At 46.0% G+C, this 13,755-nt stretch overlaps 1 protein-coding gene across 7 annotated transcripts in view; it reads right to left on the bottom strand.

The window, feature by feature from the left end:
* Window positions 1-13,755, bottom strand: part of LOC135374097 (uncharacterized) — a 127,255-nt gene that overhangs the window by 13,649 nt on the left and 99,851 nt on the right. For 2 of the 7 annotated variants that reach the window (XM_064607093.1, XM_064607094.1), the window contains exons 4-8: window positions 4,414-4,760; window positions 3,500-3,601; window positions 2,259-2,396; window positions 1,729-1,830; window positions 379-516 (exon numbers count right to left, since the gene is read on the bottom strand). In XM_064607093.1, coding sequence (XP_064463163.1) covers window positions 379-516; window positions 1,729-1,830; window positions 2,259-2,396; window positions 3,500-3,596 — 475 coding nt within the window. In that variant the 5' untranslated portion in view covers window positions 3,597-3,601; window positions 4,414-4,760. Of the gene's footprint in view, window positions 1-378; window positions 517-1,728; window positions 1,831-2,258; window positions 2,397-3,499; window positions 3,602-4,413; window positions 4,761-5,956; window positions 6,170-13,755 lie in introns of those variants that run through there. The other 5 variants (XM_064607092.1, XM_064607091.1, XM_064607095.1 and 2 more) reach the window with 5 other exon arrangements.

Raw genomic sequence — 13,755 nt, forward strand, 5'->3', positions numbered from 1 at the left:
GTCACTATCTTCATTTAACGATGCTCAGAGATAAGACTACAGAGTGATTGATGTGGCGACAGCGCGTGTGAGAATCGAGTCAGTTGTGGACAGGTTGTCTGCACCTCTATCTCTCAATTCTACATTTCTATGCAATCATGCATGAGGAAGTCCGGTACCCCCAAATGACCTATGTGATCATCTGCTTCAATTTGTAATGTTCTTCCATGCGAACATGGCAGAAAATAGGTCGTCATCTGCTTGGCTCGTAATATTGCATTTGTGAACCAACGAAGAAAGCCTTCCAGGCATTCAGGGTGCCATTATACACCGGTACCGAAAGCTTATACGGGATACACGAAGATGGAGTCCTTTCTACCCGTTTGGTTCTTCATTTACCTGACGGTCCTGTCCACTGGCCCAGTGCTTTCTTCAGTCTCTTGATGTGAAATGGCTTTGTGGCCATATCAACAAGGCCAATCACTTCCTGGAAATCGCCCGCCGTCGAGTCAAAAAGCTGCTGAACATTGTCACCGCCTAGAGACAATTCCAAAAGGGTTAGGTTAAGGTTCCAAGACACGTGACTCCATGCATTATAGAAGTACCACTAAAACACACTGATGGAGATTATGTGCGGATACAGGTGGTACAGCAGACGTTGAAAGGTGAGCGAACCCTACATTCTAAGGAAAAAAAGGAGCACTTTTACTTCTTTTGGGGACTAAATGCATTGCCACAAAAAGTAGTTCCTTTTGGGAGTAAATGAATGTCACAGAATGGAGACTGTGTTTCACGCGCTGTTGTAAGAGTCCCAGGTACATAATTCGTGCGCATGCATAAAATTGCTTTGAAGCAAGCCGCCAAACCGTGACATATCGAGTTATACACAATCTTGCGCCATATACATAGGGCACAATTTGCGAAGAAAAACGCTCTAACTGTTTCTTACTCTGTGTGCCTGGAAAATTGCTGCGGTGGCTGAGTTATACAGCCTTATATGTCATCCAATTTAACAAGGGCACATATCTACATAGACTCTTGCATTCAGGAGAACATTCGCGAAGTTCAATGACAATTTGCAGTCCTGGGGAGTAAATGTCGGGACTAAATGTCGTGCCATAGGGACTAAAATGGGGAGTAATTGCAGTCCAGGGGAGTAGAAGCTGCAATTACTCAGAGTTTTACTCCTTTTTTCCTTGGAGTGTAGGAATATCCCGAAGAGTTGCGTCAACCGCGATACGCGGTGGTGACCGCGCTATAAAATGAGACCAGCGTACAACGTTTTCTGGACGGAGAGACACCGAGGGTTCCGCGGTGGTGACGTCCCTTGAACCCTATGTTCAAGTCTAGAATTGGAGGTTTGGACCCCTGGACCTACCCCAGACCCCCGCCCGGTTTCGAGCACACTCAAGCGATACCGAAACTACCCAAGTGTGTCGCTACCAGGACCACCGGGGCCACCTGGAGTGTCTCCCAAGTCTCTGCTTCACCTCTCTGAGCAGTAGGGCTCCTCCTCTCTTTCCTCCCCAATGCTTGTAAACAAGGTGGGAGTCAAAATACGTATTGCATGCTAAGCGGATTTGCTTTTCCTTAAATACAATCCGTATCTTTCTCTTCTCCAAACAGGCTTAATTGGTCGCGGGTACGCTCTGAATCATGCGGCCACCGTCCCTTGTCCGCACATCTACACGCACGACTAGCTTCCTTTAGTATTTCGCGTATGCATAGACACGGTCTATTCTGACTCACCTATCTCCATGAACTTGTCGTGGTAGGAGAGAAGATCTGCTCCTCGAAGTAGCTTGTGAAGCTCCCCTTCTGCTCCATCCGCTGGGGTGGACGTTGCTGCAACTGTCGTTTTTATTCTTAGATTGAGACGCACTTTTGCATTGTCGGAAACGACTGAATGGCTAATGTGGCGGTAACGTAACTGTCGGTTGAGTAAGCTCTTTAGAGAGGAATGCAGCCGCTTGCAATTCTACCTAACTATTCTAACATTCTGCCAAGTTATGCATATTCGGAGAGCCGGGCGTTCCCACAGAAGCTTACGCAATCGTTGCTTCCATATAGGAGGTTCGTGAACGCAATTAGAATCATTAGAAAGACTTACTGAGATTGCAGAAAATAGCTCGTTAACTGATCTGATTGTGAGGCCGGACTCTGAGGCCTAGTTCAACGAAACGCCGGCTTTCTGTACGGCCATTATATGTACCGCGCACGCGTGCCAACACGCGGTACATAAGATCCAGCCCTTTCTTCAAATTTAGTTTTCGATTTACCTGGGTCTGGTTTCCACTCTGCCAGTGCTTTCTTGAACCTCTTGACGTGGGGTGGCTTTCTGGCCATATCTACCATGTTGATCAACTCCTGGAAATCGTGTCCGCTGGAGTCACGAAGCTGCTGCACATTGTCCCCGCCTAAGGGCAAATCAAGAAGTGAGGTTAGGGTGGACAGTTGCCTTATCAAGTCACGTGACTCCATGCGTTGTAGAGGAACCAGTGTCATTGTTTGCAGCCATCGGTTTTGATATCAAATATTTATTTATCTGGACCGGTGTTTTTTTTTCTGTTTTTTTTTTTGTGTGTGTGGACGGAACAGTCGCCTTGCGTTATGTCAATGCACTGACATGTGGATCCGTACTCCAAAGTGCATAGTATTGAGGTAATTACGTATATTTCAACAGATTTTCCTCTCATTCCAAGTGTTTAGACCACGAGGCGACCATCGTTATGCTTGAGAATATGCAGAGAGTCCTGTAAAGTAGCTGCTCTTAGTAATATAAAGTACTTGTTCTCAGGACTTGAGGCTTCTGTTGTAGGGTGTTTCATCTAACATGAAAAAAAAATCGTACGAAAAATATATTTCCCCAAATGTTACGGGATCAACGCTATTTATATCTGAGGAGATTTTTTTCGGGACTTCTGAGGCTGTGCGAGTTTTTAAATCCCGTTTATTTAATATGTAAGCTGATTTCGGGAGGGAAACTTCACCAAGGAAGCTATAAAGCGGTGCAGAAAATTACACCATCGATCTTACGCACGCGCTTCCGGACCCGACAACCCATTTAAGCGGGTCTTCGGTTCCAAGGTGAAAGTTGTCTTTGAAACATATTTCTGCAAACGGAATTACGTCCATATAAACACATCCCTCGGTGTAGACAACCTTGGCACGCGATATTTTGTACTTGGACCTTTGCCTCTTCGCGATCGTAGAAAGGAAATAGGCGTTCTAATAACTTCGGGGTTTGCCTCGAAAGGGAACTCTGGTCAAGAAGTACCTTATCATTCGTCCTATACCGAGAGTTACTCAACCTTCGCTAAACCCCATCGCACGGGCTACAGCGTATTTGGCTACAGTCTCAGAGGAGGACGTGAGCGACTTGTGCTCGCATGGTACAGGGTTTTGAACCCATGACCTCGGCAGCGGTCACTCCCGACCTGTCGGCGCTGCGTGGTTGACGGCGAAAGTGTCACGTCCCTGGATGACATGCCCGGTGATATGAAGTTCCGTTTTGGCTCACCTATCTCGATGAATTTGTCGTAGTAGGAGAGGAGGACTGCTCGTTCAAGGAGTTTGTGAAGCTCCAGCTCTGATTTATTTGTCGTAACGGTCGTCATCGTCTCTGCAAAGTAGGAGAATTTTTCAGAGTGTGGTTCACACACGGGAAACATAGCGATTCAAAAGGTCGCCTATCTGAGGTAAAATGAGCTTTGCAAATGATGAAGCCGTCTGCAGTTAATCTATAGAAGCAAACGAGTCTTTATACTGCCTATACTGCGTTATTTACGCACTAGTGTGTTACACTATATATTTACGTTTGTTATGTATCTCTCTTTCCATCAAGTTGTAAAAAATAATAACAATATGAAAGTAAAAGTAATTGCGCGTGGAAAATTCGCACTGAGAATACCGCAACTAAACCAACCATGACATCACTGAAGACACCTTCGAAGACGTGTTTGCATCTATTTCCGGTAAGGTCACGTGCTTGCGAAAACCAATCAGCGTGGCCGAAGCTCTCACTTCCCAGATGGCAGGGATCGAAACAGTTTGCTGAAGATGACGCGAATAAACATATTCGAACATCTCTCAGAATATTATGTCAAACAACCAGTCACATAACCGAAGTAACTTGAAATAAACGATTTGCAAGTAACATATCCAACGAGTAAAATATTTCCGCTTGGATTCGTAAAAAATAAAGAAAACTACTACATGAATGACTATCATCTGATGAGGCCTATTTACTTCACATCTGGAGTCCAGACAGTCCCTTTAAGGAATCTGTTCTATGTTCAAAATGTTTATCTAGCGTCAAATTATACGCAACAGATTCCAGCATACGCGTTTTTACTTTTCTTTTTTCCGTATTTTTTTTTTTTTTTTTTGTCAGTCGGTCGTTTCTGGTAAGTGGGAGGCTCTGACGGGACTTACCTTATTGCGCGTTACAACCGTGTGCAAGAAGGTGACCTCCCTGGGAGCCCTCGCTGTGATGGCACGTGTTGACGGGAGGTTGATCGAATACCTGCTACGGTAAAAGAAAACGTCAAGGCAATGCGGGCTATGGTCCCCGTCAACTATGTTATCTGGCTGAATGCAATACCACACAATGGAGCGTATAATAGTATTCGAGTCTTACAAACCTTTTTCTTCAGTACTTCTTTCAAGCACCAGGTAGATCACGTGTCAGTCCTTGTACCCTGCGCTCATCGTGCCCTGGCTCCGCCGAACACTTCAGTTACGATCGTCGTCGATGTTCCCACGCCGGACCCATGGCCCACCTGCAATGTGCGATGTGACTTACGAGACATCCTCATGATGATCGTGCATGGTGTGGTCACAAGTGTGGTGTAAACTGTGTTGTCTCACATTCCATACAGGGCTTGCTGCATGCTTTCTAACAACGATTGGCGTTCATAAATCCATGCTCGTCACTGCGTTGTGTTGAACATCGCCTCCACAACGTATTCATAAAGTGTCCGTAGTCTGACTTTTAAATGGCATGTCAGTAATGTCATTCAGGGTTAGTTTCACCTACAGCAGGGCCCTACCGGTTTAACATAACAAAAAAAAATTATTTTCTGTCGAATAGAGGACCATCAATGGGAGCTATAGGTTTCAAAACTGCACAAATATAAAAATGTGTATTATAATATGTATCAATTAAGCTAGAAGGGGAAAAGATTATATATTACAACGTCTATGTGCCCTATGTGAGCTAGTCACATCACGGTGACTAGGAAAGAGATAATTATCTCTTTCCTAGGCTCGAGAGGGTACTTCACGTGATGCCTTCATGGGTTCTTATCGTCTTATCAGTTGTTTTTCTGCCTGCGGACCACCCAAGGTGACCTTTCCTAGCGAGGAGATCATTAAATTTACACTTTATATAACAACCTATGAGCAAAAGTCGCCAGCAATTGTTCAGAAAGACACCACCAGACACGAGAAGGGATGGCGCAGTGAGATTGTTTCCCACTGCGGATGCAACAAATCGTGTTGAGACGACAAGGTGACAATGATGGGCGAAGTATGCAGTTATTTAGGGATGGTAGCATTAATGACGAGCGTTCCAATTAACCGCAACACAACCACCGAGAAAGGAAAAAAAAAAGGCAGACGGCACAAATAGGTGGGAATTCTGAGCGACCATCGATGAGAGTGACGCTTTATATTAATCGAAGGAGAAGCAAGGGCGCGCTTCGGTGATGCTTGGGGAATTTAACGAACCACCTTTCCGGATGCAGCGTACGTTATTTACTGTGACGATACAGATTAATAGATAATGAGTCGCAGAAGAGTAGCAGGATAAGCAAAGACAGACGCAAGAAAATCCCGCTTCTAAAAATACGCTATACAGTTAATAAAAAACAATTTACCAACACAGTGAGAACAGTAAAAATAATCGCAACCACATAGTGAATCGCTACAACGCAGCATAAATAATAGTGAAAAATATACGTATTGGGGACCTCACCTCACTTTAGACTTCCAGTGATGTTCAGTTGAAGAGATGGAGATCCATCGATCACCTGGCGGAGTCTGAAGCGACGCATATGGGAAACCTGCTTATGTGGAAGGCAGATAAGGCGTTATCTTTCACCGCGCCTTTGTTTGTCGTGCGAGTAAGTGTCACCTCCTGGTGTGGGAATGTGGGTTTAGAGTAGCACTGAAGGAATAGAGTTACACCACTAAGTGCAAGAAGAACGTAAATCATAAATCGTCGCTTAACTGGTAGGGTAGTATAGTATAGAAATACGACACAGTTTACTATATATGATAACATTTAAGTAAATGTTGTATGGCATGTAGTGAACTCACATTCATACTTTGTGCATTGGTTGCAAGAGCAGAGATGACGTCATCGCGTATGGTTGCTTTGGAGCAAGTACCCTACACTCTTAGAAATGAACTACACCACATAGCACGCTCCTAGCCAACCATAATCCCGAATGACAACGTTCTCGACCCTGATTTGTTTAAAACCACAGGAGAGGCCGGCACAAACTATGCTCCTCCTCCCGTTTTCAACAAATCTATGACGAGAACGTTGTCATTCGCGGTGATGGTTGGCTAGGAGCGTGCTATGTGGTGAAGTTCATTTCTAAGAGTGGAGTAAACGAAGAAAGTCACTGAAAAGGTTAGCCAGCTGTACACTCTTAAAAATGAACTTCACCGCATCGCACGCTCTTAGCCAACCATCATCTCGAATGATATCGTTATCTGCCCTGATTTGTTGAAAACGGGGGGCGTACGCCATTTCTGTGACACTTATGCTGTTCATAATTGTCACAGAAAAGGCGTACGCCCCCGGTTTTCAACAAATCAGGGCAGATAACGATATCATTCGAGATAATGGTTGGCTGGGAGCGTGCTATGCGGTGAAGTTCATTTTTAAGAGTGTAGGACCGGAACTTACGGGCGTGAAGGCGCGCGGCACCCAAGGGGAAGCGGGGCCGGGAGAGGGGGCGGAGTCAAGGGAGGGGGGGGGGGGGGTCACGCTGGATGATCAGGATTGTGAAACGCCTCAAAGAGAGCCCGGATCTGCAGTGCTAGAGAGCGCTCCGTGATAGCCGGCACGGCTAAACCGCCCCGATTACGCGTGAGATACAGCTGTGACCTCCTGACCCATTCAACTCAACCAGCCCTGACGTCTTGCGAGTTATGGCGACCCGAATGACTGTAGGTGGCAGACATACACTCTTAAAAATGAACTTTACCGCATAGCACGCTCCTATCCAACCATCATCTCAAATGATATCGCTATCTGCCCTGATTTGTTGAAAACAGGGGGCGGACGCCTTTTTTGTGACAATTATGAACAGCATAAGTGTTACAGAAAAGGCGTGCGCTCCCCGTTTTCAACAAATCAGGGCAGATAACGATATCATTTGAGATGATGGTTGGCTAGGAGCGTGCTATGAGGTGAAGTTCATTTTTAAGAGTGTAAGCTTACCCACATTGTAACTGTTACCGCGGCGATCACCGCAAACGCGAGATCCGAGTTTGGCGACTGTTACATAACCTCAGCGCCAGTCGTTCAACTTTACTGGTGTGGCGGATGCGCTTATATTAAAAATGTTCGTCACGGGTGCTCCCCTAGCTGAAGGCGATGACGACGACGCATGAAGTTAACTGGTGCCTGTGACACAATTCTGTGAAATATTCTGCCTAGGATCATACCTAGGAAGGAACGCGACCATGTGAGGGCGACAACGGCAAGCCCTTTTACCACCACCACCACCACCATCTAGGAACGCGTGCCTTACGGTAGCAGTTTGAATCAGTGGTGTCGGCGTGACCACCACTCCTAGGAACCACAAGACACTGGTGCACCAGGTCACTACCAGGTAAGCGGGAAAGTGATGGGAAAATCAATGAACTTAAAGGGACCATGATGATTTCCGTGAATAGCGAATACTCTGCAGGACAACGTTCTCACGATGCTTTACTATCGAGTACACACATCGACCTCTAACTGTATTTAGTACAACTGGGGCAGAGTTATCGGGCAAAAATAGCAGGGCGTGACTGCTGGATAATTGGCTTTGAAAAGTGCTTACGTCACAGCTATCCAATTCTCTGAGCCAACTGTGAACGACGAGGATGACCGCGGGACCATGTGGGTGCATGGTTTTGGTTTGGACAACAACGACGTGGTATATCTGCCGTCGAAATCACTCGAAATACGGCGAAAGGCAAAGATCAGAAACGGAGGAAGAGACTATGCGACACACACAGCGTCTATGAATCGTTCGGTACTATGGAGCGATCACTGTGGGGCAGTTGTGTGTTGTATGAGAGACTAGATGTGGTTGTGATGTTTGTTACATGAGACAGCGCTGGCTTAATTAATGAATAAATGTTCTCGTGACTGACGCTTCAGGTACAGTTGAGAAACGTTCGTTACGGCAGTTACAACTAGTCCCGCCTTGCGAGGAGAAGGGGTTTCTTGAGAAAGGGCGCAATGATACAGCCGCCGATGGGGCTGTCCGACGTTCTATCGCTGGTGTCCTCAGTCTCGGGGGAACGCTTTTTATGCGAGGGAGTGACTGGACACCACAACTACTCCCCTCTTACTTGACGTTATTGGATTATCCTCAGATCTGTGCAGTGATTGTCCTTGCGTGTGTCGCGTGGTGAAGCTGTATCCGGATTGTCCTCAATAATCACTCATCAGTTGTATAATTCGTACTTTCTAATATTTTCAGCTCAACGTAATACATTTACTCGAAATAAATGGAAACCTGTTTAACTGCATCGCCTCTGTTAGGGATGCACTCGCAGATGACGACGCAGGAAGGAGTTGACAATATGTGTCGCAGGTAGTAGTCATCCATTTTGTCCCACGCCTTCGTCGAATGAGACTCGAAGGAGTCTGCAGTCAGGAGTACAACATGTCCGTGCTTATTATACTCCGCAGATAAGTGTGATTGAGATGAGGACTGTATGGGGATCACTCCTGTGCCGAGATCAAATCACTGAGACTTCCTCTGCTCCAGCTGCGCACCATCGTTGCTTCGTGAGCTAGCGCCGAGTGTCGTTGAAACACTTATGGTTCGTTACCGAAAATGGAAATTGATCCGAGGGACCAAATGCTTCTTTAGGATGTTGTTCATGTGATTGTCCTGGTGGATCTTTACTCCTGGGCCAACGAGCTCTCCAGCACATCTGACGCTTCTATTCCATCATCGCCGATCAGGACTCGAGTTCCAGTTGAGTTTCAGGCGTCTACATCTCTTTAACGCTGGGGCAGTATTCATGGAGGAAGGAAATGCAAGGAGCGGCTCTTCCTTCCAGACTGGCCTAGACGCCCTCTAGCGGTCGCTCGGGTCAAAATCGCCATTACGCCTGTCCACCACGTGATCCTCTCTAAAGTTTCGGTTTTGCGAGACTTTGTTTCTCGCGCTGCTCACCGTGTGATTTCGCTTTTCGAAAGTCATTTATTGTGAAAATGTGAGCACCATCGTACAAACGACGTATGGTAATGTGTTTCTGTCCCGTCTGCGGCTCTCGCCGAACAGAAAGCAGCTCTGTCACGGGAACACGTTTTATCGTAAGTACACGATCAGTTGTTTTAGTCGACTGTGTGTGTTCGAGTCACATTGAATCGTTCGTTTGGGACCTGGCACTGTGCCGCAGATTCATTTCATATCCTCTGTTGTTGTACAGCTTTATGTCAAAAGTTTACCGAACACAGCGCCTGCCCATTTCTTCATAGGAGCGTCCCCATGTGTGCTACCACGAAGAGATCGAATAAGAAACGGGTGGCCGGCTATTTCATCCATCTCTCAGTATGTGTGCCCGCTCCTGGTTGCTGCTAGGTTGTCGCTCCATTGGAGAAATGCTGCACACCGGTGTTGCGTAATAAACTTTTGTCCCAAGCTGTAGGAATCTGATTAATGGTGTGCTGGGCTGTTAGTTACACGTGTGGTATTGGGTCAGTTCGTGTAGAGCCTTTCAGAGCCTTTTGTGTATTTCAGACGTCGTGGAGATGGTTAGTTCACGTAGAATATGCACCCGTCTAGACTGACCAAGGGTAGGTTAGGAGAGCCTTCTATATTTTTCATGCGTTGTAGAGTGAGTCACTTCACGTGGGATATCCTGCTACGCAGTCACAAGATATTCCGTAGCAGACGACAGGCAAACACGCTGATGGTGTCGTCTGCTAAACACGCTGATGGTGTCGTCTGCTAAACACGCTGATGGTGTCGTCTGCTAAACACGCTGATGGTGTCGTCTGCTAAACGCGCTGATGGTGTTGTCTGCTAAACACGCTGATGGTGTCGTCTGCTAAACACGCTGATGGTGTTGTCTGCTAAACACGCTGATGGTGTCGTCTGCTAAACACGCTGATGGTGTTGTCTGCTAAACACGCTGATGGTGTCGTCTGCTAAACACGCTGATGGTGTCGGCTGCTAAACGCGCACTACGCCACTCCCGATATATTCCGCACCGTGTGAATGCTCAACACGGGACGGAAATTCGGCTCTGTGAGCAGTGTTTTCGCTTTTTCTTCCACTAGAATATTCCGTGAGGATGTCGCTCGTGTGAATACACGGTTACAGGAGTCTTTTTTTCCAACGCCCTCGTTTTTCAGTCATCTTTGAGTCGAGATATTTTGAGGGAGGAACAGACCGACGTCTTATCATATCACAAACGTGGTATGGTTAGAACTGCCAAAGGAGCCGTGGTTATGAAGTGATTAGATGTATTCAATTGCATTACACCACATAATAGCCAACGCAAAGCACTGCAAACAGAGAACCATGCTAGTACAGTACAGGAAGTAATAAAGAGCGGTTATCTCTCAAAGAAGTGCTTACCTGTATAGAAATGATATTTCAGATGTGTGTACACTATCGGAACTGCCTGACTTTTATAGGACATTCCATACAGGTGTACGTGATTCCATTGTCCTTCATAAATCTCTGTATCAATGAGATTTCTGAAAAGTCCTCGACGAGAATTGACTTTCCAGTAAGTACCTTGTACATGGCATTTCCTTTGCAAGCACGCGTTCACGGCCATATGTGCACGTGGGATATCAAAAATAAAACAAAATTCGACATCAACCGTAAATAAGATGACAAGGTTATGGCCATGAACGAGACAGGGATTCAGATTATACAGCGCGTGGAAATTGTTGCGTGGTGCATTGATTCGCTGAATACGCAGTTAACACGTACTGCTCGCGACACGGTTGTCTGAAATCTCCAGCCTGTGGCTGAGCGGTGCCCTATCGGCGGTGTCGCACACGAAGGAACTATACCAATACAGTCTCCCAGGGGAGGCCGCTATACCTCTCTCTCACTCTCTTGCTAGCAGACGACACCCAGGTATCCGAGGGTTACCTCTACCGACAGGTGGCGACTGAGCGAGGCCTCCCCTCGGAGTCGGCATTGGTATAGTTCCTTCGAGCGCGATACCGCCGATAGGGGACCGCTCCGCCAAAGGGCTGGAGATTTCAGACAACGGTGTCGCGAGCAGTACAAGGGGATGTATTTATTAGAACAAAAAAAAAAAAAAGAAAGGTTGAAACACAGCATGTTATATCAGACAGAAGAAAAAAAAAGACGCGTGTTGCTTACTACGTATTCCAAGGAGAAGAAGAATAAGTAGAAAGAAACAAGGATAACAAAGTGTAAAATACGAAGCGATGCCGTGCACAACTACGCGGTAACCTCATAACTGCGGTTTCTCGTTTCCTGTTGTTTTACTTTCCGATGCATTCCCCATTCAAATCAGGGAGAAGAAAGAAAAAAGGGTGTGAAAAGGGGGTAACTTCTACAGTTGACACCGACGTCAACATGGCGTCTAATAAAGGGTGTAAAATGTGGTGGTAAATGAAATAATCATTTATCCAAATTGCTACAGAAAGGCGTACGCCCCCGTGGCTGACTGAATCAGAAGCGGGAAAACGTGCTATGCGTTGAAGTTGTTTTGAGAGTGAGGTAGCAGTTAGAACTTCGCAACCTTTTAGGCACAACATATAGTGACAACTATTACCTTTTAACAGGTGTAGCTGCTTCACCTTTTTTTCTAAGAGTGTAGGCAGTAAAATTAAAGGTCTTCCTTGTGGTGCAACGAGAGATAACATATCAACGTGGAACAAAATGCTGGGATAATTTTAAATTCGGAGTTTACGGTTTTCACGTTCGGGTCAAATATAGGAGCATAACTGCAATGAGTTATCATGTAATGCTAGAGGAGAGGACAACGCGCTTTGGAGTTTGGCCTAAGAACAACTATTTTGGTGACACAATGCGTTTTGGTCAGATTCCTTCCCTGAAACCAGGCAACTTTCTCAAGGGACTGCACCGCTCATACGGTGTATCTCCCTGGACACAGACAAAAGCTCACCGGACAAACGCTTACGCTCGTAACTTTCAAGGCGAACATAAGGTCACCGTTTTACTTGCTTCTTGTTTTCCAGCTGCTTTATTTATACATTGGCCACTAATAAAAATATTTAAACTTTTGCAGCACTTTTGCAAAAGGCTCCCCACAGGGGAGCCTTTTACGTATTTGATAGGTGTCGGACCGGTAAGTTCATGTAGAATATGCACCCCTCGGGACTAACCAAGGTTAAGTCAGGAGAGCCTGCTTTGTATTTCAATTGTTGGGGAGTGTATCAGTTTATGTAGAATATGCACCTTTCGAGACCGACCAAGGTTACGTTACGGGAGCCTTTTACGTATTTGATGGGTTGCGGAGCGATTAGTTCATGTAGAATATGCACCCCTCGAGATTGACCAAGGTTAAAGGGACCGAAAAGCGAATATAAGCCCATCGAAACTTTCTGTTCAGCGAGAACCTTAAACGATCAAATATCAAAGAACTCCGCTGAAATCGCTTAAGTTTTTCTGTAATCGAAGTTTCCATGGTTGCATGTCCAGGGACCTAGTAGGAAACGGAGCAGTCTGTCAACAATTTCATCACCCCGCGCCATCTGTCGAGGACGGATGTAATACGCGCTCTTCCGGTCACTACTATCCGGCGAAAACGAAAATGGCCTTAGCATTTTTGACCACTTTCTATGTCGAGAATGTCTAAGTCCTTGCACATGAGTGCGCTGGAATTCCAATTCGCTCACACAACTTCTTCGTGCGATAGCGTGCTGGAAAGTGTGTTCTTCGCAGCAGAAGATTCCTCGTCGAGAGATTTACCGGAGTTGCATTCGTCCTCACCAGTAGCTCACCGTGCCGTGAACACGGATTGGTTTGTGGAATTTACATGTATCAGGGAGAAACACTTGTGTAAGCCGAAACAAGCGCTGTTTTTTTCGTCGTGCTGGTGTTCATGTGGGAAATGCAAACCGATGGATACCACGGACCAGTGTTTTTGCTGCCGAGAGGTAGAGAATGCTAACGAATATTTCGAAATACTGTGCCTGGACACCGAAGTACTGCAAGTGTCTTTTACATACATCCGAGAAACTGAAGAGCATGGCAACATACGCGGAAGCGCCGTGTGGTCTTTACGCGCTACTTGAACGGCAAACCCTTATTTCTACAGGAAATTCCGTCATATCACCTGTCGGCTATTTAAAAGGAGGATATGGGGTGCTCTGGGAAACTACAATAGAAAGTATTCTTCCTGCCTGCGTCGTGCATGCTATTAGGGACGATTTCCCCATCAGTGTGCGGACTTGTAGAAATGTATATATTGAACATGAGACATAGTGAGCATCTTTCATCTGTACGTATATACTGATGTCAGCAAATTTTCATTTCTTGCTTGCTGCAAGTTCTTCTGATTGCTTTTTCTTTGCAG

Source organism: Ornithodoros turicata, unplaced genomic scaffold (genome assembly GCF_037126465.1).
Source record: "Ornithodoros turicata isolate Travis unplaced genomic scaffold, ASM3712646v1 Chromosome44, whole genome shotgun sequence".
NCBI lineage: Eukaryota > Metazoa > Arthropoda > Arachnida > Ixodida > Argasidae > Ornithodoros > Ornithodoros turicata.